Genomic DNA, 24,735 nt, shown 5'->3' with positions numbered 1-24,735 from the left:
TGTGGAGGAAGTCGACTGCTCCTGTGCCAATGGTGATGTGGGCGCTGATAAACCAAGTGAGGATCCAGTACACCATCATCCATCACACCAAAGTGATGTGACTCATGTCTCCTGTAAATGAAGGCACTTGCCAATCATAAAGAAATCTCCCTCCTCTCATAGGCACACAAGGGGAGCAGCTCAGGAAGTCCACTAGCCAGATCCACAAGAGTTCCAACATCAGCTAAGATGATTCCCCAGATGTGGACATTGAAGAACTGTCATAGCTTTCATCCACACCCTCCACCAACGCAGAGAAATACATTTTGGTGGGACCGAGTTTTAAAGAAGCCTTGGGGGTCACAAACTGGTGAGGACCTCCCTTTCTCTGATCCACAGCAAGTGGAGACAGGGATGACCCAGGGTGCTGCCACTCAGAAAATTGCTGGAGGCCAAAAATCTACTGAGGCCCAATCAGCTGATGTGCCTCTGGGCATCAGGAAATGATGTCTGGTACACACTTTGAATTGCACGACAGAATGAGGAGTCCTATTGTCTTCTGTCCAAGGTGACAGTGCCAACACTCCGTGGCCACCAGATCAACACAGCGAGAGTGGTGGCCGCCGTGGAAACCTTGGTGCAAGATTTCTGTCCTGCACTGCTGCGGGACGTGCGCTCTGTGCTGCGGAACGCGCACTTCGTAGCACGGGATGCGCGCTCCGTGGCGCTGGACGCGCGCTTCGTGGTGCGGGCGATTGCCGGGATCCATCAGTGCCAATGCTAGAGGACAGCAGGGCTTCTCAAGCTCACTCCAGCTGCTGGGACTGTGGGCAACTGCTGTCTCCCGTGACAGGAGCTTTATCAGTGAGGGTGTGTGTTGTCAGCAGTCAGGTTTCAGAGCAATGCCCATGGAAGGGATGTCAAGATGATGGGATGTCCTCAGTGATTTGTCTCATTACCATCAATGAATCAGGCAACTATGAGGGCGTCCGGAACTCGTCTGCCCCTCTTGGCCATTGCCATTGGCTCCTGGCCATCGTCCTCCCTTCCAAGACCTCCTCTTTGTTGTCCACCTCGACATGCTTCTCATCGTGCTGCTCCTCCATCTCCTCCTCAGCCAGTTCCTCGCTCTGTTGCAGCGCCCGGCTATGAAGGGTGTAGCAGATCACCAAGATGCGTGACATACTCTGTGGACTGTATTGCAAAGCTCCACCAGCCCAGCCCAGGCACCAGAACCTAATCATTAACATCACTATGGTCTGTTCCACCAAAGTGTGAGTAGTAGTATGAGCTCACTGAATCTGCTGGCATCATCAACCACGTCCTAAATGGGTATCTTTTGTCCCCAAAGAGCCATCACTGTAGTCATTGTGGATCCTCAAACATGGCGGGGATCTGTGAGTGGCTCAGGATGTATGAATCATGTACACTCCCTGGGAAGCAAGGACACACCGGAGGATGCATTTGGTGTGATCGCTGACCAGTTGAACATTTTGTGAGTGGGAGCCCTTGCAGTTCACGAACTGTACTCCTTGATGCCATGGGTGTCGGAGAGCTACGCGACTGCAGTCAATGATACCCTGCACTTGCAGAAAGCTAAACAGCTGAGCAAATCCCGGTCGAAACAGACTCAATTGTGTGCTCTAGTGAAGAGTGCATCCGACAACTCCTGGATGCACCTACCTGCGGAGGTTTGCGCGAGGCCGCAAAGAACACATGTGGAGCCCTGGAAAGAACCAGTTGTGTAAACATTGAGAGTGCTGTGATTTCCAATGCCGCAGGGAGTGGATGCCCTACAAGTCTCTGTGGCACCAACTCCTGCAGAAGGGTACATAAGTGAGGCAGCAGTTCCCTTGACAGATGAAGTCTTCGCCGACACTGCTTCTGACTTGCCTGCAGGAAGGTCAGCCGTTTGGGGTCTGGAATGATGCCTCTGAGCAGCCACTCTCTGGGGTCCCTACTATGGCAGTGAAGCACCCATTCCTCCTCAGAGTTCTTCTTGTGCCCCTGGAGAGCCAGGCCCCCCACTGATGTCTCTTTTCCTCTCTATGTGCCAGGAGAATGGTAGCCAGTTACACAGGCTCCATCTCTCCCTTGCACACACCACTGCAAAAGTGAAGGTTAGCTTTTGTCTCCCAGGGTTCGCCCTTTTCCCATTCACCTTGGCAGCTGCATCTCGACGGCCAGTGGTTCAGGTGCTGGCCACCACATTGATGACTTGTCTTTCACTTGCTCCCTGAATGGACCACACCACCCTTGCCCGTCACAGTTTGACTGAGTGGCCACAGCTTTGGCCTGAGCTCTAATCTAAGGCGCAGGCACTGCCCCAAGCTTCACTCCAGGGCCTTCATTGACTGGAAGGTGTTTTGGGTTGTCCAGTTGTGAAAGGTGCTATATAAATGCAGCTCTTTCTTTATGTACATTGGAAGACTCCTTCTTGGGCTTCAGCCTCACAGACTTCGGGATTTCTGACCTGTACTCCAAGGATATACAGACCAGGCTTTAACCTCAAACAGGTTCTCAGTTGACAAGAATGTGTTTTTCAGACTTTTCTGGATTGTGACTGGGAACCTTGTCTGATTTTTCCCTGTTCACTAACCCCATGATACTGATGTCAATCGTGCATCTAACTGCTGCACAAGCTGAGATCAACTAACATTAACAACTCGAGATGGAATCTGAGAGTTCCTGTGTAGCTCAGACACACAACCTGCACTGACTGGTTCAGTGCATCACCCTCAATATGCACTGCATCACCCAGTGCATCCATCATAGACACCACATCTTGCACAATCTCACCAAGTGGTCCCATGTTTCAGGTGTGATTTTTAGAGAATGAATGCCATCTGGCTAAATGACTATGGACCATTCGCAACATTCACTATATGCTTTTGTGGTCGAGAGTCGCTGGCTGATATTTACTTCATTAGTCGCGGCTGCTAAAAGAAATTGTAGAAATCTCAATGCTGCTTCTCCTGACATCAGTTAACCTAGTAAGGTTGAGAGATGGAAAATTGAACTATCTGGCTTGCAAGCGGTCAGGACTGTACAGGGAAAAGTGCCATGACTTTGTATCTCCAGGAACAGTATGGGAAGGATTAATGAATGGTTGTTGAAAGTATTACCCATCTCGTACAGCCTGGATAGCATCAGCTGCATTTTCATAATTGTGTTTCTCCATGTGTCGGTACATGGTGCTCAGTTCCACCTGCCTGCGGAAGTAGATATCCACAGAGCTCTGCTTCACTGTAGCATAGATAAACTTATCGGAAGGATTTCGCAGCTGTAAACAAAATAACAGTGAGTTATAAGAGTTTGGGTTTTTCAAATTTGCAATGACTAGAGACACTGAGGTAGATTTTCACCTGGGTATCAGCCGCCAGTTCAGAAATGACACAATTGACATTTCCATTGAAAATCTATCCCACAGTTAGTGAGTTAGGAAGGCAATTCCAGTGTGGACTTCAGATTAGAGTAAAATGGCAATTTTAATAGTAGTTTTGTTTAACCTTCCCTACTACAACAAAATACCAGGGAAAAATAATAGATAAAGAAGCATTTTATGTTGATCCGAAGTGTTTGTGGTTACTCTGGTTAACACTAGGCTCACTAAAGTGTCTCAGTAAGAAATTCATTGAAAGAAATGTCAAAAAGCAGAGGAGATTGCCACAATGGGCCTGATACAGCTGGTAGCTATCCAACAACGTGTATGCATCTGAAATATGTACAAAAAGTCTACAGCATGCTATTAAAATACTTTCCAAATAATGCGTGAAAAATCACTACTTTCTGGAGAAGCATTCCCCAGACTTGTTCCAAAAAAACGTTAATACCTGGGGTCAACTGTTGTGGCCATGTGAAAATATGATCTCAGATTTGAGTGTGGAAGTGTGGGGAATTCTAACATTAATGAACAGCAATGTTATCACTAGGTGGCAGTGGTAACTTCTATAATTGAATTCAGAGATGTGGTTTAAAAAGCTCTGCTGAACAGCTCATGCAATCTGAGGATGTGAGAATCGTGAGACATGTGCTCTGTGGTGTGCTATCGCTGCAGCACTTTGAGCAGTGATATTAGCGTGAAAGCTTTACCCTGGGATCGTTGATTCCGGTGATCCGTTCCTCAGGTCTGTCCAACACCAGGAAAGCTGCCAGGTTGGCAGTGTATGAGGCAACAATAATCATAGCAAATCCAGCCCAAACCATGCCCAAGATTCGAGCAGAAAAACTTCTCGGAGCCCCTGGGAACGCAGATTGGAGAGGCACCATGTTAGAGCTAAGCGACTTCATTCTTTACCATCTACCCTCTCTGTACTGTTAAGACACTTCACTTTCCACTTTCTAATCAGTTTTTCTCAGATTCCAGAGCACCAGAAAGCACTCTCCAAATGCAATGCTTATGAAACTCTAGCCTTCTCCCAAGTCAATTGTTCATTCTCCCCCGCTCATTTGGTGATGTGTGTGTCTTGGAGCATAGGAGCAGGCATTAGAACATCAGAACAGGGAGAGGCCATTCAGCTCCTCCGGTCTACTGTACCACTAATTAGATCATGGCTGAACTGAACTTCAACGTCATTCACCCACCTTAACTCCATGTCTGTGGAGTTTGCACATTCTCCCTGTGTCCGCGTGGGTTTCCTCCGGGTGCTCCAGTTTCCTCCCACAATCAAAAGATGTGTGGGTTAGGTGGATTGGCCATACTAAATTGTCTCTTAGTAATAGGGGGACTAGCTAGGATAAATGCATGGGGTTATGGGGATAGAGCCTGGGTGGGATTGTGGTCAGTGCAGACTCAATGGGTCGAATGGCCTCCTTCTCCATTGTAGGGATTCTATGATTTCAATGATACCCATACCAAATAAAAATCTATCAACTTAAGTCTTGAAAGTTCCAATTGCCTGAGCATCCAGACACTTACAATTGACTCAGAGTGGTCTTTTTGATGACTATGCTTCATTATAAATGAACCAACTGAGAATTGGATTGAATTTTTAACAAGTAAATTTCCCATAGTTTATACAGAGGGAATCAAGCCCAAATGAATCTTCTGATGAGACGGGGCTAGACAGAATGGATAACTGGATCAGGGAATATAGACCCCCCATATTAAAATCACTATTTTTAATATGAAAAATATTGATTTATATCTATAATTATGTAGCAAACCGCATGACAGCTTGGGAATCAGAGCAGGAGAATTGATTGGGAAATGGGAGTTTCTGTTGAATGCAGGCTGACTGCATTCAAAGGTAGAGGAGTCTAAAACTAGAGGGCATAGGTTTAAGGTGAGAGGGGAGAGATACAAAAGTGCCCAGAGGGGCAATTTTTTCACACAGAGGGTGGTGAGTGTCTGGAACAAGCTGCCAGAGGTAGTAGTAGAGGCGGGTACAATTTTATCTTTTAAAAAGCATTTAGATAGTTATATGGGTACGATGGGTATAGAGGGATGTGGGCCAAATGCGGGCAATTGGGATTAGTTTAGGAGTTTTAAACAAAAAAGGGCGGCATGGACAAGTTGGGCCAAAGGGCCTGTTTCCATGCTGTAAACCTCTATGACTCTATGACTAACTGCAAACGAGAAACTGAATTATTACCGTCGGTAGGAGACTGTAATTATTCTCTGAGGCTCTTTATGCTGCAGGTACCCAGCCTTCCTCCCTCTTACCTTCTCCAATCCCGGAATTCAAGAGGACACCCCAGGAGAACCACATTGCTGAGGACAGGGTCAGTGCATCTTCCTCCTCCTCCTCACTGTTCACTTTAAACCTCCCAAAAGGACTGGAAGAAAGAAGCTTCAGATGTTACAACCACCAGAGATCTATGGGTTGCCAATTTATGTTACAATCAAAGATTATCCTTGACAAGTCTTCCTCACAAGATAGAGTCCTTGATACAGAATGAAATATTGGAAGTTAATGGTACAAAATTACTATTTACACTGTTGTCACAATAATCACTGGTTTTCACTAAAATACAATGGGGTCGATTTTGACGTTTGGGCAACCAACTGATGAAATTTCCCTAATTTACCTCAGACTGTCATGCTGTTGGGTGGCATCCTGTTGCAGTAGTATAGGGCTGGTTAACGTTGGGTTACCTCAATCCACATCAGTGTCAGTGATCAGCACTGTTTCTTGCTCTACAATGTTGCCAATTCCGCTGAGTATTTCCAGCATTTTCTATTTTTATTGTTGAAGTCCATCAACTTCTCAATATTTAGATATTCTAAAGTCTGAGTAATGTCACCATTACTAATTAAAAGAAAACTGAGAGTAAATTCATTAACTTCTTTGCCCCAATTTATTTCTTTGTTCCTTTTTACCATTGATATTTTGGACACCTCTGACATGGTGAAAATATATCAAGTATTGAGTTAATAATTCTGTCACTTCTTTACTGTCAGACTTGCCATTCATCAATTTGTTTCACACCTATCAACCTCGCCCTCTCTACAGCTCTTAATCTCAATCTGTAAAAGTAACAGAGACTGAGGAAATTCAGGCATCTGATCCGATCAGATAAAGGGAGGAAAAGGAGAAAGTGAATTGTCACAAACCTGAATCTATCCAAGAGATAAAGCATCACAGCTACCACATGAACAGATAGGCCCACCAGAAGCCACAATGTGCTCTGAAACGGCTGCATGAATGAATCCAGAGTACTGCGAGGAATTTCCTGGGTAATAGAAACAGAGACACAACAGTCAGCGTACACAAGGTTGGCCTCATTCTTACAGCAGTGTATGTAATGTAGTGGAATCAGTGAAATTTTGCGAAACAACGTAATAAGCATATCTCAATCTCTCACTTCCCATAAGCTTCAATGTACTTGCTGTCTCTTTCTGCTCAGGCCACTATTTCCTACCCAAGAGGATGACAGCTATCAAAATCACTCATTACCAAGTTTCAGATTCTGAGCAGCAGTTGGCATCACTGCAGCACATCCACAAGCTTGAGATCCTCATGGATAACATGTTTACTGATATGGTCACCCTGCAGTAAGCAGGGAGAGAGGGAATGAACTTGCTGGATTCATTTGGATTGCCAGATTACCCTGTGGATATGGCACCTTTGAGAGAGGTAAGGCATTCTTTGGAATTGTTAAAAGTAAACATGTGCAAAAAGTGCATGAATTAATTGGAACTGTCAGACTGTCAATGGATTTAACTCTGCTGGGCTTTAAATACAAAAACTCAGCCTGGGGTTTCATTTAAAAAATCAATTGATATTTTATTCTGTCTATTGACATGAGCCTGAGGGTTATCATAATGAGATGTGGGTTGCAATAACTGATTTTGCAATCTAATAATATCACAGTGGGTGCCTGTTAAGTGAACGATTTGATTGACAGTTCCAAGTGGTAATGGAATAATTTTTCTTCATAAGATTTCATATATTTCAATATATGATATATTGGAGCAATATATGATATATATGGAGCATATATTTCAATATATTTCAATATATTTCATATATTTAAAGTGTCAGTCTTCACAGGGGAGGTGCCGGATGATTGGAGGGTGGCTCATGTTGTTCCGTTGTTTAAAAAAGTTTCCAAAAGAAATCCGGGAAATTATAGGCCAGTAAGTTTGACGTCGGTGGTGGGCAAGTTATTGGAAGGTGTGATAAGGGATAGGATCTACAAATATTTGGATAGACAGGGACTTTGTGCGTGGTAGGTCATGTTGGACCAATCGGCACGGTAGCACAGTGGTTAGCACTGCTGCTTCACAGCTCCAGGGTCCCGGGTTCGATTCCCGGCTCAGGTCACTGTCTGTGTGGAGTTTGCACATTCTCCTCGTGTCTGCGCGGGTTTCCTCCGGGTGCTCCGGTTTCCTCCCACAGTCCAAAGATGTGCGGGTTAGGTTGATTGGCCAGGTTAAAAAAAAAATTCCCCTTAGAGTCCTGGGATGCGTAGGTTAGAGGGATTAGCGGGTAAAATATGTGGGGGTAGGGCCTCGGTGGGATTGTGGTTGGTGCAGACTCGATGGGCCGAATGGCCTCCTTCTGCACTGTAGGGTTTCTATGATTTCTATTAGAGTTTTTCGAGGAGGTTACCAGGAAAGTGGATGAAGGGAAGGCAGTGGATGTTGTCTACCTGGATTTCAGCAAGGCCTTTGACAAGGTCCCTCATGGGAGGTTAGTTAGGAAGGTTCAGTCGCTAGGTATACATGGGGAGGTAGTAAATTAGATTAGACACTGGCTCAGTGGAAGAAGCCAGAGAGTGGTTGTGGAGGATTGCTTCTCTGAGTGGAGGCCTGTGACTAGTGGTGTGCCGCAGGGATCGGTGTTGGGTCCATTGTTGTTTGTCATCTATATCAATGATCTGGATGATAATGTGGTAAATTGGATCAGCAAGTTTGCTGATGATACAAAGATTGGAGGTGTAGTGGACAGTGAGGAAGGTTTTCAAAGTTTGCAGAGGGATTTGGACCAACTAGAAAAATGGGCTGAAAAATGGCAAATGGAATTTAACGCAGACAAGTGTGAGATATTGCACTTTGGAAGGACAAACCAAAGTAGAACGTACAGGGTAAATGGTAGGACTCTGAAGAGTGCAGTTGAACAGAGGGATCTGGGAATACAGGTACAGAATTCCCTAAAAGTGACGTCACAGGTGGATAGGGTCGTAAAGAGTGCCTTTGGTACATTGGCCTTTATAAATCGTAGTATCGAGTATAAAAGTTGGAGTGTTATGGTAAGGTTATATAAGGCATTGGTGAGGCCAAATTTGGAGTATTGTGTACAGTTTTGGTCACCTAGTTACAGGAAGGATGTAAATAAGGTTGAAAGAGTGCAGAGAAGGTTCACAAGGATGTTGCCGGGACTTGAGAAGCTGAGTTACAGAGAGAGATTGAATAGGTTGGGACTTTATTCCCTGGAGCGTAGAAGATTGAGGGGAGATTTGATAGAGGTGAATAAGATTTTGATGGGTATAGATAGAGTGAATGCAAGCAGGCTTTTTCCGCTGAGGCTAGGGGAGAAAAAAACCAGAGGGCATGGGTTAAGGGTGAAAGGAGAAAAGTTTAAAGGGAATATTAGGGGGGGCTTCTTCACGCAGAGAGTGGTGGGAGTGTGGAATGAACTGCCGGATAAAGTGGTAAATGCGGGGTCACTTTTAACATTTAAGAAAAACTTGGATGGGTTCATGGATGAGAGGGGTGTGGAGAGATATGCTCCAAGTGCAGGTCAGTGGGACGAGGTAAAAAATGGTTCGGCACAGACAAGAAGGGCCAAAAGGCCTGTTTCTGAGCTGTAATTTTCTATGGTTCTCTGGTTCTAAGAGATTCATTGAAGGAATTTCAATGTATATAATTTTTTAAATCAATGGGAGTGTTTTTGTTTAAAATAGTGATGTCACCAATAGACACAATTTTACTTTATGTTGACATAACTCCTGAGGTTTGTCCATCGTGGATACTAGGTGTTTTAGCATGGAGCGGTAAGGGAAAAGGGTGGTGGGTGGAGTCATGTGCTGGCCCTAAATTGGCATACAGCTATAAAGAGCCATAGGGATGTGGGGCACATGGGGGTATGAGGGGCTATGGGAATGGGGGCGTGAGATGGCATAGGTTGACACATATGGGGCATGGAGATTATAAGTGGGGGGTGAGTGCTCATGGGCTGTTTTCTGTTTTAATCATTTTTTAATTGCGTTCAACAAAGTGTTGCAGCACACAGGCAGGCCCTTTTCAAAGTGCCTGAGATGGGAATTCTCCTAAATATTCCTGAATACATGGAGAAAAGGAAGAAAGAAAAGGGGAAGAGTGACGGTATTGATTAAGAAGAACATTGCAGTGCTGCAGTGAGAAGATCACTACAAGGGGTCAAGGGCAGAATCTATCTGGTTAGAGCTAAGAAATAAAAAAGGTGCGATTACATTGCTCGGTGTAACCTATAGGATATTAACTAGTGAAAAGGGTGTCGGGAAGTAAATTTTCAAAGAAATTAAAGTGAATTGCAAGAATGATAGAGTAGTTATAATGGAAGACTTCAATTATCCAAATATAGACTGGGAGAGCAAAGTGTAAAGGGCAGAAAGGGGCAAGGGTTCTGAGAGTATTTTTAGGAGAATTTGCTACAGCAATATATTTCCAATCCAATGAGAGAGGAGGCATTGCGAGACCTGGTTCTTGGGGACATGAGGTTGGCCAAGTGGATCAAGTGTCAGTAGGGGATCATTTAGAGAATGGTGATTATTGTATCACAACGTTTAGGCTGATTATGGAAAAGGACAAATAATGATTCAAAATGAGACCAATGGGAAAGCCAACTTCAAAAGGGTAAGAACTGATTTGGGTCAAATAAATTGGGGTAAAAGGCTGAGAGGCAAAACTGTACCTGAACAATGGGCACCTTTGAAGAAGAGATAGTTGGGGCATAGTCAAGGTATGGTCCCACAAAGGGAAAAGGTAAGGTCAAAAATTTCAGAGCTTCCTGGATATCAAAAAAAGATAGTTGAAGAAGTAAAGGTGTGTTTATGACAAATGTCAACTCAGAACCAAGCTGAATATAGAAGGTTCAGAGGGAACTGGAAAAGCAAATCAGAGGAAGCAAAGAGAGAATATGAGCAGAGACTGGAAGATAACACAAAACAGAATCCAAAAGTCTTCTATAGGCACATAAATATTAAAATGGTGGTAAAAGGAGCAGTGGCTAACTGGGGACCAAAAAAGGAGATTTATGCATTGAACCAAGGAGCAGAGATGAGATATCAAATTAATACTTTGCATCCATCTTTCCCAAGGAAGATGATTTTGCACAGGTCATGGTGGAAGAGTTGGCAGTTCAGTTTCTTGAAGGGTTTAAATTTGATAAGGAGGAGATATTGGATAGTGTGTCTGTGACAAGATTAATGAAGGTAATGCAGTTGATGTGATGAGCATGGACTTCCAAAAGACATTTGATAAAGTGCTACACAATAGACTCGTGAACAAAGGGATAAACGGGACAGTAACAACATGGGTATGACATTGGCTGTGTGACAGGAGAAGTCTCACAACACCAGGTTAAAGTCCAACAGGTTTATTTGGTAGCAAATACCATAAGCTTTCGGAGCGCTGACTTTAACCTGGTGTTGTGAGACTTCTTACTGTGTTCACCCCAGTCCAACGCCGACATCTCCACATCATGACTGTGTGACAGGAAACAGAGAGTAGTGGTGAACAGTTGTTTATCAGAACAGAGGAAGATGGAGTTCCCCAGGGGTCTGTGTTTGGAGCCCTGCTCTTCCTGATAAATATTAATGACTGGAAGCTTTGTGTATAGGCCACAGTTACAAAATTTTGAAGAATCGTGAACTGTGATGAGGATAATGTGGAACATCAAAAGAACACAGACAGATTGTGAAATGGGAGTGGCAGATGAAATTCAATGCAGAAAAGCGTGAATTATTCATTTTGGCAGGAAGAACATGGAGAGACAGTATAAAATAAAGGGTGCGACTCTCAATGATGTGCAGGAAAAGAGGGACATGGGTGTATTTCATTGAAGGTGGCAGAACTGTTTGAGAGTGTGCTGTAAACTGTGACATTTCTGTCTTCCCTCAAATCTGATGAAGGATCATATCAGAACAAAGCATGAACAATGTTTCTCTCTGCACATGCTGCCTGATCTGCTGAGTATTTTGACCATTTCCTGTTTTTACTTCTGGTCTATCACTAATCAGTTTTCCAAACTCTTAACTAGAGACTTTATTTTCCTTAACTGTTACTTCTCCTGCTTACTCTGGAATCTTAATCCCTTCTGTAGAGAAGATAATCTAACCATCGCACCTTGACATTCAATGACATTACCATCACTGAATTCCCATACTATCAACATCCTGGGGGTTACCATTGATCAGAAAGTGAACTGGACTAGTCATATACATACTGCGGCTATAAGAACAGGCCAGAGACTAGGAACTCTATGGAGAGTAAACGTCCTGACTCCCCAAAGCATGTCCATCACTTACAAGGCGTAAGTAGGAGTGTGATGGAATATTCTCCACTTGCCTGAATGAACGTGGCTCCAACAACACGCAGGGCAAAGCAGCCCAGTGGATTGGCACAGTGGTTAGCCCTGCTGCTTCACAGCGCCGGGACCTGGGTTCGATTCCCAACTTGGGTTACTTTGTGTGCGGAGTCTGCACATTCTCCCCATGTCTGCGTGGGTTTCTTCTGGGTGCTCCGGTTTTTTTCACAGTCCGAAAGACGTGCTGGTTAGGTGCATTGGCCATGCTAAATTCTCTCTCAGTGTACCCGAGCAGGCGCCGGAGTGTGGCGACTAAGGTATTTTCACAGTAACTTCATTGCAATGTTAATGTAAGCTACCTTTGACACTAATAAATACCTAATGAAACATTCACTCCTTCCACCCAATGCACAGTAGCAGCAGTGTGCATTTACAAGATGCACTGCGGGAACTGGCCAAGCACCCTTCAACAGCATTTTCTAAACCCGCAACCTCTACCAAGTGGAAAGCCAAGGGCAGCAGATACCTGGGAACACCACTACCTGCAAGTTCCGCACCATCCCGACTTGGAGATATATCACCCGTTTCTTCACTGTCGCTGGGTCAAAATCCTGGAACTCCCTCCCGAACACCACTGGACTGCAGCAAATTCAAGAAGGCAGCTCACCACTACCTTCTCAATGACAATTAGGGATGGACAATAGATGCTGGGCTTACCAGTGAATCCCACATCCCGTGAAAAGAATAAATAAACAGAAAGCCAACCTCATTTACTTGTTGTAAACATTGTGAAGCACCTTGATGGACAATGGCGGATGACTAGAAAGCTGCATGATTACATGACTGGATGAGTAGTGAGCTGAGGGATCGATTAGCTGGATCGATACCTTCTTCACTAGAATGGTGAGTCCTTGGTACTTGTATGGTTTGGAGAATTCAATGTACTGAGCACGTTCGTTATTGATGGTGAGAGGGGCAACAATCATGTCACCAAGCCCACTCAGCAGCTCCCCCATCATCCCGTTCCATTCCTTCTTATTGCTGTTATTCACCTGGAAATAGTTAAAACATCTGTGTGAGCATTCTGAAACATTAATGGCAAAGACATTAAGAGAGGGAGAGCTGGAAACTAATTCTGAGCAACATTCCCAACCCACCTCTGCAAATTGTCTTCAGTTGCAAACATTCTGGGTGGAAACCTCCCAAAAAAATTCTAAAGTTATTAGTCACAAGTAAATTCTAATACCGGAATTCGACTTCCTTGCCCCCCATGGAATTGGAGTGGGTGAGGAGGGACCAATGGAAATGTTCATTGAGCTCGGGCGGGAATTTCCAGTCTCGCTCAAGCAAAGCCATAAAATGCTGCACTAAGTGTTGAATTTGCGTGAAAACTGGGATAATTCATGCTGTTTTTTTCAGTGGGAGTTCAGACAAGAATCTCCCACACTCTGTGCAAAGCAGAGGCCACCAGTGTGAATATCATTAATTCCCGCTGGAGAGGCTGAAATCAGCATGCTGAGCAGGCCACTGCGCATGCGCTGATCTGTCAGTGCCGAGATTGCTGCATGCGCAGTGGCCCCGCACTGCCAGCCTCCTAATCGCTGGCCAGCCCCGCACCCTCGCAACACTGGCTCTCCACCCCCCGACTATTTCCGGGCCCAGCCACAAGCCCCACGCTCAGCCCGCCGCGATCTCCAGCCACTCCCCCCCACCCCCCCCCCCCCCCCCCCCCACCGATTACCCCCTCCACAGTGCCAATACCCGCAGTGCCAACCCCCCTCCCAACCCGCCCCGATTGCTGGCTTCCCTCCTTCCCCCACCAATCCCAACTGCAGAGTGGCAGTGGGATCCCCTACCCCCCACCGATCGCTCCCTAAGCCCTGCCCCATCAGACCCCGTTCCCTTGGCACTACCCCATGCCTGGTGGGCAGTGCCAAGATGCCCGATGGGCAGTGCCAAGGTGCCCAATGGGCATTGGCACTTTGCCCCTTGGGCAGTGCCGGGGGCACATACTTCCACTGCCAGGATGCCAATGATGTAGAGATGCCGACGTTGGACTGGGGTAAGCACAGTAAGAAGTCTCATAACACCAGGTTAAAGTCCAACAGGTTTATTTGGCAGCACAAGCTTTTGGAGTCTAAGGCTCCTTCTTCAGGTGAGTGAGGAGTTCTGTTCACGAACAGGGCATATACAGACATGGAGTCGACTGAACACCATCAGACTCACCATGGACTACTCTCCGGAATCGGTTGTATTCTTTGACACACGCATCTCCATCAAGGACAGTCACCTCAGTACTTCACCGTATCGCAAGCCCATGGATAACCTCACGATGCTCCACTTCTCCAGCTTCCACCCTAAACACATTAAAGAAGCCATCCCCTACGGACAAGCCCTCCATATACACAGGATCTGCTCAGATGAGGAGGATCGCAACAGACATCTACAGATGCTGAAAGACGCCCTCATAAGAACAGGATATGGCGTTCGACTCATCGATCAACAGTTCCGACGCACCATAGCGAAAAACCGTATCGACCTCCTCAGAAGACAAACACGGGACACGGCAGACAGAGTACCCCTCGTCATCCAGTACTTCCCTGGAGCGGAAAAGCTACGACATCTTCTCCGGAGCCTTCAACATGTCATCGATGAAGACGAACATCTCACCAAGGCTATCCCCACACCCCCACTTCTTGCCTTCAAACAACCAAACAAACCATTGTCCGCTGCAAACTACCCAGCCTTCAGGAGAACAGTGACCACGACACCACACAACCCTGCCACAGCAACCTCTGCAAGACGTGCCGGATCATCGACACTGATGCCATCATCTCATGTGAGAACACCATCTACCAGATACACGGTACTTATACTTGCGACTCGGCCAACGTTGTCTACCTGATATGCCACAGGAAAGGATGTCCCAAGGCATGGTACACTGGGGAGTCTATGCAGACGCTACGCCAGCAGATGAATGAACAACGCTCGACAATCACCAGGCAGGAGTGTTCCCTTCCAGTCGGGGAAGCCTCTGATCTTTGGGTAAGCGTTCTCCAAGGCGGCCTTCACGACACACGACAAGTCAGAATCACTGAGCAGAAACTGATAACCAAGTTCACATGAGGACGGCCTCAACCGGGATCTTGGGTTCACGTCACACTATGCAAGCCCACAACTTGCCTGGGCTTGCAAAATCTCACTAACTGCCCTGGCTGGAGACAATACACATCTCTTTAACCTGTGCTTGGCCCTCTCTTCACTCACATTGTCTGTACCTTTAAGACTTGATTACCTGTAAAGACTCTCATTCCAACCATTATCTTGTAAATTGAGTTTGTGTCTGTATATCCTTGTTTGTGAACACAACTCCTCACTCACCTGAAGAAGGAGCCTGAGACTCCGAAAGCTTGTGCTGCCAAATAAACCTGTTGTTCGTTAACCTGGTGTTGTGAGGCTTCTTAGGATGCCAATGGCCAGGGGGCACCCCTCTCCCCTGCCCAATCCTCTGGGGCGCCGCAAATGCAACCCCCCTTTACATGCAAATGAAATTGAAATGACCATTTAAATGGTCCGTGCATCTCCCTGCGATTTCCAGTGCGGAACAGACGCCACCGGAAAACTGGCTCTGGGAGACACAAGTGGGGCGCGAACGTTTGTGCAAACCCTGCAAATCAGCCACCGTGGGATTCTCCCAGCCTGCTGCGCTAATGTTTTGGGATGTGAGAATCACGGCCTCAATTCCATCATCCTGGTTTTTCAAAGAGGATTGCTTTCAGGATGTTCCAGTGTAAAGTTTTTGGTGTATCTGGTTGCCACCTCCTGCCAGCAAAGGTGCAGTACTGCCCTCTATGGAGGGTCTGCTGAACTACAGAAACCTGAAACATCAGCTGTGTGTGGCCTCTTTATGTGGAGATGCCGGCGTTGGACTGGGGTAAACACAGTAAGAAGTTTAACAACACCAGGTTAAAGTCCAACAGGTTTATTTGGTAGCAAAAGCCACACAAGCTTTCGAGGCTCTAAGCCCCTTCTTCAGGTGAGTGGGAATTCTGTTCACAAACAGAACTTATAAAGACACAGACTCAATTTACATGAATAATGGTTGGAATGCGAATACTTACAACTAATCCAGTCTTTAAGAAACAAAACAATGGGAGTGGAGAGAGCATCAAGACAGGCTAAAAAGATGTGTATTGTCTCCAGACAAGACAGCCAGTGAAACTCTGCAGGTCCACGCAACTGTGGGAGTTACAAATAGTGTGACATAAACCCAATATCCCGGTTGAGGCCGTCCTTGTGTGTGCGGAACTTGGCTATCAGTTTCTGCTCAGCGACTCTGCGCTGTTGTGTGTCGCGAAGGCCGCCTTGGAGAACGCTTACCCGAATATCAGAGGCCGAATGCCCGTGACCGCTGAAGTGCTCCCCAACAGGAAGAGAACAGTCTTGCCTGGTGATTGTCGAGCGGTGTTCATTCATCCGTTGTCGCAGCGTCTGCATAGTTTCCCCAATGTACCATGCCTCGGGACATCCTTTCTTGCAGCGTATCAGGTCGACAACGTTGGCCGAGTTGCAAGAGTATGTACCGTGTACCTGGTGGATGGTGTTCTCACGTGAGATGATGGCATCTGTGTCGATGATCCGGCACGTCTTGCAGAGGTTGCTGTGGCAGGGTACTTCCCCGGAGCGGAGAAGCTACGGCATCTCCTCCGGAGCCTTCAACATGTCATTGATGAAGATGAACATCTCGCCAAGGCCATCCCCACACCCCCACTTCTTGCCTTCAAACAACCGCACAACCTCAAACAGACCATTGTCCGCAGCAAACTACCCAGCCTTCAGGAGAACAGTGACCAAGACACCATACAACCCTGCCACAGCAACCTCTGCAAGACGTGCCGGATCATCGACACAGATGCCATCATCTCACGTGAGAACACCATCCACCAGGTACACGGTACATATTCTTGCAACTCGGCCAACATTGTCTACCTGATACGCTGCAAGAAAGGATGTCCCGAGGCATGGTACATTGGGGAAACTATGCAGACGCTGCGACAACGGATGAATGAACACCGCTCGACAATCACCAGGCAAGACTGTTCTCTTCCTGTTGGGGAGCACTTCAGCGGTCACGGGCATTCGGCCTCTGATATTCGGGTAAGCGTTCTCCAAGGCGGCCTTCGCGACACACAACAGCGCAGAGTCGCTGAGCAGAAACTGATAGCCAAGTTCCGCACACACAAGGACGGCCTCAACCGGGATATTGGGTTTATGTCACACTATTTGTAACTCCCACAGTTGCGTGGACCTGCAGAGTTTCACTGGCTGTCTTGTCTGGAGACAATACACATCTTTTTAGCCTGTCTTGATGCTCTCTCCACTCCCATTGTTTTGTTTCTTAAAGACTGGATTAGTTGTAAGTATTCGCATTCCAACCATTATTCATGTAAATTGAGTCTGTGTCTTTATAAGTTCTGTTTGTGAACAGAATTCCCACTCACCTGAAGAAGGGGCTTAGAGCCTCAAAAGCTTGTGTGGCTTTTGCTACCAAATAAACCTGTTGGACTTTAACCTGGTGTTGTTAAACTTCTTACTATGGCCTCTTTCCCAGGGCTTCAAGATGGTGCTGGTGGCATGGGGGTGAAAATGTTCTGGCACTGTGTCTGACTTGTGCCTCTGTGTTGGATTTTTAGAGCTTCCACAATTCCTTACGCGTCCTGCCTGCTGCAAGTTTTGGCAATGCTTAATAATCTTAAATAAGTCAAACATTCTGTCCTCCCATGCAGTCACTTACCTTTAAGTGCACAAATCCTTTGGTATCACATTTACTGACCACCCCACTCTCCCAACCCCTAAAATCTGCTGGAAAAACTGAAGCAGCAAATTTGGACAGTCAGCCAGTTCACTATGCCGCTTGCTGACATTTGTTTACTCAGCTGGAGATTAAACCAAGTTCTTGCCCATGGACTAAACTGAAAACCACAAAGGCCATTGGATTTGCTCAACTTACCCCACACCCCCTGTGGTGAACCATCGTTGGTTCCCACTGGATAGTACTGAGCCAGGATCTGGCCAGTACTACAAGGATGTACATATGTTACTGTTGGGTTGTGCTACTTGTTGCTGTTGGGGTTAGGGTGGGGTTGTTACACCTTTGTACTGTAGTGTTGTGGTACATCCCAGTCGGGCTCCGCCTCCTGGGAGAGGTATAAAGGTCCCTGCTCTGGCTGGGACCTCTCAGTCTGGGATCGTGTATATAATTATTGGCTGCTTCATTACAGTAAATAAAAGCCTTTATTTCCCGAGCATCTAGCCTCGTGTTTGATAACGCGCATCAATTTTATTTACTGTTGTTAAACTCTCGTCAAAGAAAACAAAGAGAGTATGGAGCAGATCCTGAAGCCGGAACGCCTTACACTAGATCCGCGTGCGGTGGGCGCCTCTAACACCTTCGACCACTGGCTGAAGTGCTTCGAAGACTACCCGGCAGCCTCCGCAGCGGTCACCACAGATGATGACAGACTCCGGGTCCTCCATGCGAGGGTAAGCGACACTGTCTACCTCGCGATCTGTGCGGCCACTGATTATACAAAGGCCCTCGAGCTTCTGAAGAAGCGTTATATCAAACCGCCCAATGAAATACATGCTCGTTACCTCTTAGCCACTCGACGACGGCAGTCTGGCAAAACGATGGAGGAATATGCGAACGAGCTCCTACAGCTAGCCAGGGGCTGTAACTGCAAAGCTGTGTCGGCTGAGCAGAGCATGAACGACCTCGCTCGAGATGCGTTTGTGGCGGGAGTTGGATCGTCGTACATTCGACTTAAACTATTGGAGAAAGGTAACCTTGACCTTACCCAGACAATCGAGCTAGCGGAGATGCTGGAGACGGCCTCCAAAAGCTTAGTATTGTATCCGGAAGACCACGTGGAGACAACGTGGCAGGAGCAGTCGCCTATCCCTCCTCGTCCCTCGGGTTCGAAATGCTGCGTAATGGCGTGCTCACACTCGGGCCAGACGACGGCAGCAGCTCCGGGCGGCCCGCGGTGCTACTTCTGTGGGGGAGTGAAGCATGCTCGGCAACGGTGTCCCGCTAAGGCTGTGTTGTGCTCCGCCTGCGGTAAGAAAGGGCACTATTCGAAAGTGTGCCGATCTAAATCGAGGAACGGCAGTGCGGCCTGCGATTCTTCAGAGCTCGGCTCTTCGTCGTCGAAATCATCGAGGGGTTCGTCCACGTGCAAGGCCAGGATGACGCCATTACGGTCGACGGAGTCGGAGGTGTGTGACCACCAGGGGTCGCTGAGTTTGGCGCCATCACCCACGTGCGACCTATGGGAGCGGTCATGTTGGTCGGCACCGACCGCAAACGACCAGCAGGGGTCCTCCTCGTCAATTTCAGCTGCCTGCAGTGGCGCTCATGAACCAACGGTGGCGTCGATCATCCTGGACCAGGCCAAGCCTCATAGACTTGACAAATCTATGATGAACATCCAGGTAAATGACCACGTGATTTATTGTCTGTTTGACAGCGGGAGCACTGAGAGCTTTATCCACCCAGACACTGTGAAGCGGTGTGGACTCTGGATTCAACCTGCCAAACAGACAATCTCTATGGCATCGAGGTCCCGGTCTGTCACCGTGCTAGGGAGTTGCGTGGTAACTTTGACGGTGCAAGGCACAGTTTACGAGCGTTTCAAGCTCCTAGTGTTGCCGTACCTTTGCGCGCCAATACTTCTCGGACTAAACTTCATGGTCCACTTGAGGAGTGTAACCCTACAGTACGGTGGGCCACTCCCTTCACTGGCAGTGGGAGAACAGCAGCAGCCTCCAAATTGCCCAACGCCTGTAGCCTGTAGCCTCTCGACGCTGAAGATCACCACACCTTCCCTGTTCCAGAATCTTGTGCCAGGCTGCAAGCCCATCGCGACTAAAAGTAGGCGTTACAGCGCTGAGGATCGGATCTTCATTAGATCTGAGGTTCAGCGGCTCCTCAAAGAAAGGATCATACAACCCACGCTAGTCCGTGGAGGGCGCAGGTCGTGGTGGTCAAGAGCGGGAACAAACCCCGGATGGTCATTGACTATAGTCAGACCATTAATCGATACACGCAGCTGGATGCGTATCCTCTCCCGCGCATATCTGATATGGTCAATCAGATTGCGCAGTACCGGGTGTTCTCCACCATAGACCTCAAGTCTGCCTACCATCAACTCCCCATTCGCCCAGAGGACCGACAATACACGGCTTTTGAGGCGGATGGTCGCTTGTATCACTTTCTCAGGGTTCCCTTTGGTGTCACCAATGGGGTCTCGGTCTTCCAGCGTGCTATGGACCGAATGGTGGACCAGAACGGGCTGCGGGCTACCTTCCCGTACCTGGATAATGTCACCATCTGCGGCCATGACCAGCAGAACCACGACACGAATCTCCTGAATTTCCTACGCACTGCATCTCACCTGAACTTGACCTACAACAGGGAGAAGTGTGTGTTTTGTACGTGCCGTTTAGCCATCCTAGGATACGTGGTGGAAAACGGGGTCATTGGCCCTGATCCAGACCGTATGCACCCCCTTTCTGAACTTCCCTTGCCTGCTAGCGCAAAAGCACTGAGAAGATGCTTAGGCCTCTTCTCTTATTATGCGCAGTGGGTTCCCAATTACGCGGACAAAGCCCGTCCGCTCATTAAGTCCACGACTTTTCCCCTTAACGCCAGAGGCCCAATTGGCCTTCGATAAATTAAAAGCCGACATCGCGAAAGCTACGATGCACGCTGTTGACGAGTCCATCCCCTTTCAGGTGGAGAGCGATGCATCTGATTTTGCCCTGGCCGCCACACTTAACCAGGCAGGCAGGCCCGTCGCATTTTTTTCCCGCACCCTCCAAGGCCCCGAAATCCGGCATTCAGCGGTGGAAAAGGAGGCCCAGGCCATTGTGGAGGCCGTCAGGCACTGGCGCCATTACTTGGCGGGAAAACGGTTCACCCTGATCACGGACCAGCGGTCCGTGGCGTTCATGTTTAATAACACGCAGAGGGGCAAGATCAAGAATGACAAGATCTTGCGTAGGAGAATTGAACTCTCCACCTATAACTACGACATCATGTACCGTCCAGGGAAACTCAATGAGCCCTCGGATGCCCTCTCGCGTGGAACATGCGCTAGTATACAGGAGGACCATTTGCAGGCTCTCCATAATGACCTATGCCATCCTGGGGTCACTCGGCTCTACCACTTTATAAAAGCCCGCAACCTGCCCTACTTGGTGGAGGACGTCAGGTCCGTAACAAGAAGCTGTCGGATTTGCGTGGAATGCAAACCGCACTTTTACCGACCTGACCGGGCACATTTAGTCAAGGCCACTCGTCCCTTCGAGAGACTGAGTGTCGATTTTAAGGGCTCCCTTCCCTCAACAGATCGGAATGTGTACTTCCTCAATATCATTGACGAGTACTCTAGGTTCCCTTTTGTTGTTCCCTGCTCTGATACATCCGCTGCCACGGTTATCAAGGCATTCCGTGATCTCTTTACCCTGTTCGGGTACCCCGGCTACATTCACAGCGACAGGGGCTCGTCGTTCATGAGCGATGACTTGAGGCAATTCCTGCTCTCATACGGGATTGCCTCTAGTAGGACCACGAGCTACAACCCTAGGGGTAACGGACAGGTGGAATGTGAGAATGCTACAGTCTGGAAGGCTGTCTTACTGGCGTTGAAGTCAAAAAGTCTTCCAGTCTCCCGTTGGCAAGAGGTGCTCCCTGATGCGCTCCACTCTATTCGCTCCCTCCTGTGTACGGCAACCAATGCTACTCCCCATGAGAGGATGTTTTCATTCCCTCGGAAGTCTTCCTCGGGGACCTCATTACCGTCTTGGTTGACGTACTCAGGACCCGTCCTCCTGCGGCGACATGTAAGGGCCCGCAAGTCCGACCCGTTGGTCGAACAGGTCCATCTCCTCCACGCCAATCCTCAGTATGCCTATGTGGCACACCCTGACGGGCGAGAGGACACGGTCTCGATCCGAGACCTGGCGTCAGCAGGGGACGTAGCAACTCCTGTCGCTCCCATACCCCCTGTTACAAACCCCTTAACTCTTGTTTCTCCCCCGGACACGGCGCGGGCAGCATCGGGACCATTGCTTAACCCTTTTACTCCTGTGTACAGCTTGCCTGAGTCCAGAGGATGGTCGCCACTGCAGGGCGTGTCAGGACCCCGTGGACTACCGTCACCTCAGGGTCAACCGGCCTGTGAGTCCGTGGAAGAACAGCTGGACGCCGTCTTGGGGAGAACGCCACCGCAAGTGCCTACTCCGGTGTCACCGCCGGTATTGAGGAGGTCACAACGACGGTGCAGTCCCCCTGACCGTCTGAACTTATAGACTGATGACACTTTATTCTGTTTTGTGTACCCCGCCGGCCTTTGTTCTCAAAGGAGGGGTAAATGTGGTGAACCATCGTTGGTTCCCACTGGATAGTACTGAGCCAGGGTCTGGCCAGTACTACAAGGATGTACATATGTTACTGTTGGGTTGTGCTACTTGTTGCTGTTGGGGTTCGGGTGGGGTTGTTACACCTTTGTACTGTAGTGTTGTGGTACATCCCAGTCGGGCTCCGCCTCCTGGGAGAGGTATAAAGGTCCCTGCTCTGGCTGGGACCCCTCAGTCTGGGATCGTGTATATAATTATTGGCTGCTTCATTACAGTAAATAAAAGCCTTTATTTCCCGAGCATCTAGCCTCGTGTTTGATAACGCACATCACCCCCGAGTCTCACAAAGATGTAACCATGTCTTCAACCCTCCATAACATTTACGGGCATTCTAAAAATTAACAGTGAATTTTTGCAACGTTGTGTCTGTAGTCATCAGCTCATTAAAATACTGCATAAAATAGAAACATCATCATTGACTCCTGAAACTCTCTCCCAGCAGCCTGGATCCAAGGATGCAGAAATTCAAAGTGTTGTGTAATGGCACCCCAAGCGTCATCAAGAAACTTCAGACTTTGTTAGGAACAAAAGGTATTTATTGATAAACAGAAACTTGGTATTGGGTGTGCAGCCCTAGGCTGCCCCTATCTTTACATGCTTATTACATGGCTTCCAAATGTACTCTACCCTGAGAGAGGACTCCACCCTCTGGGGTGTGCATTCATTCTTGGTTCCTAGCGATCCCTCAAACCAGGTGACCCTCTTCTACTGTGCTGTCTTAAAGAGATAGACAACAATCACTACATCCCTCCCCCTTTAACTTTTTATACACAATCTTCAAAATTGATTTACTCAAACCTACATTCTAAATAAACATTAAATACACAAGTTAGACATTGGTAAATCAATGCAGTGATTGTTCAGTGATGAAATCTTGAGGTTTGCATTTAAAGTAACACTTCTACAAGTAGGCTTCAACTATGCACAGTTTCAAATATAGGCTGGAACTCTACCATCTCGCCCACCATGGAATCAGCGCGAGCGAGGGTCCAACAACAGATATCTCCGTTGACCTCAGGTGGGAATTTCCAGTCTCGCCTGAACGAGGCCGCAAAATCCTGGCCAAGGGATTCTTCCATTCAGACTTGCTGCTTTCCGAGTCCTGTCCCAGACTGTGCACTGACCAAGGACTACACACTTTACTCTGTGAACAGTGTCACTCTCCAATCCACTGTTGATCGTTTTCTTTGTCAAGCATCTTACTCTATAATGTATGCAGGTACCTTCATCACAATGCAACACAATCTTATGTCTTGAGAGCTCATTCACAAATTGTCTGTCACATATGAAGGAAATAGTGATGGCATTCTATTTCTGGTACTTGGGCCAAGTGATAAAGTTTCTTCTCTTTCTAACATTTTAATTCAGCATCTTTTTCATCGACATTTTATTATATTGATTCTTGTGCTTTTCTATTATTGTGGCACAATCTTAGTTTATTTTCTGAATTGCTGATTCTGTTGCAATGTCAATAATTTCTTATCTCTTCAGTTAATTTCTCATTGCCAAGCTTCTCTTAATCATGCTCTTATTCTCCTGCTTCAATTCCTCACTGAACATGTTCTTATTTTCAAGTGGCTTTTCCATGGAGTTCAGCTTATTTTACATTGTCTTCTGTAAACATTGCTTCTTCAACATTCCAACCTCAACTTCCAGCTCTTTGTGAGAAATTTCCAGTGCACTGACATCTTTATTCAACTTAGCACTCTATTGCTGAGCATGTTGGAGTTCTTCCTCAAACTATTAGTTTTTCAGTCAGAATAACTTTCCCCTGTCAAAGAGAACCACAATCATTCTTTAGCCCATCACTCCGCTTTTGAAATTCATTCAGTTTATCCATTTCTGAATTTCTTCCTAATGATTTTTCCCTACTCATGCTTTGCATGTTTTCAGAGAACTGACACGTTGCAACAAACTCTACTTCTACGTTCAACATTTCTTCCTCCTTCTTGTTATATTTATTAGTCAATTCTCCTGAATTGTTAACTTGTTCAACAGTTGTGTTCTCTCTTTGGGTTTTTCCATTGCTACGTCCTCCACAGCACCCTGGAACACTGGACAGTTTCTCCTCTCTGCAGAATACCAATTTCTCCAGCTCGTTTGTGTTTTCCACATGACAAGTCATTTGATCATATAACTGCATCTCTAGAGAATTCCCAATAATGGCTCTGGGAGATGATAGCTCTGCTCTAATTTCTGCCTCAACAGAATGGTGACTCTTGCAGTAGATGATACAGGATGTCCTACATGCGTTCCATGGATCAAATCCTTGAGGTGCTTCATTCTGAGACGAGCAGTTCTTTCACTGATCACAAAACAG

The 24,735-nt window shown here is 47.1% G+C and overlaps 1 protein-coding gene across 1 annotated transcript in view; it reads right to left on the bottom strand.

Annotated features, from left to right (window-relative positions):
* grin1a (glutamate receptor, ionotropic, N-methyl D-aspartate 1a) overlaps window positions 1-24,735 on the bottom strand; it is a 284,384-nt gene that overhangs the window by 52,631 nt on the left and 207,018 nt on the right. Inside the window, exons 12-16 of the mRNA XM_078227534.1 lie at window positions 12,821-12,985; window positions 6,536-6,654; window positions 5,645-5,757; window positions 4,072-4,220; window positions 3,105-3,262 (exon numbers count right to left, since the gene is read on the bottom strand). Coding sequence (XP_078083660.1) covers window positions 3,105-3,262; window positions 4,072-4,220; window positions 5,645-5,757; window positions 6,536-6,654; window positions 12,821-12,985 — 704 coding nt within the window. The remainder of the gene's footprint in view (window positions 1-3,104; window positions 3,263-4,071; window positions 4,221-5,644; window positions 5,758-6,535; window positions 6,655-12,820; window positions 12,986-24,735) is intronic.

The sequence above is a fragment of the Mustelus asterias genome, chromosome 13, assembly GCF_964213995.1.
Source record: "Mustelus asterias chromosome 13, sMusAst1.hap1.1, whole genome shotgun sequence".
In the NCBI taxonomy this organism is placed as follows: Eukaryota; Metazoa; Chordata; class Chondrichthyes; order Carcharhiniformes; family Triakidae; genus Mustelus; species Mustelus asterias.
Note: the sequence above shows the minus strand (reverse complement) of the source record. Positions and strands in the feature narration are given on the sequence as shown.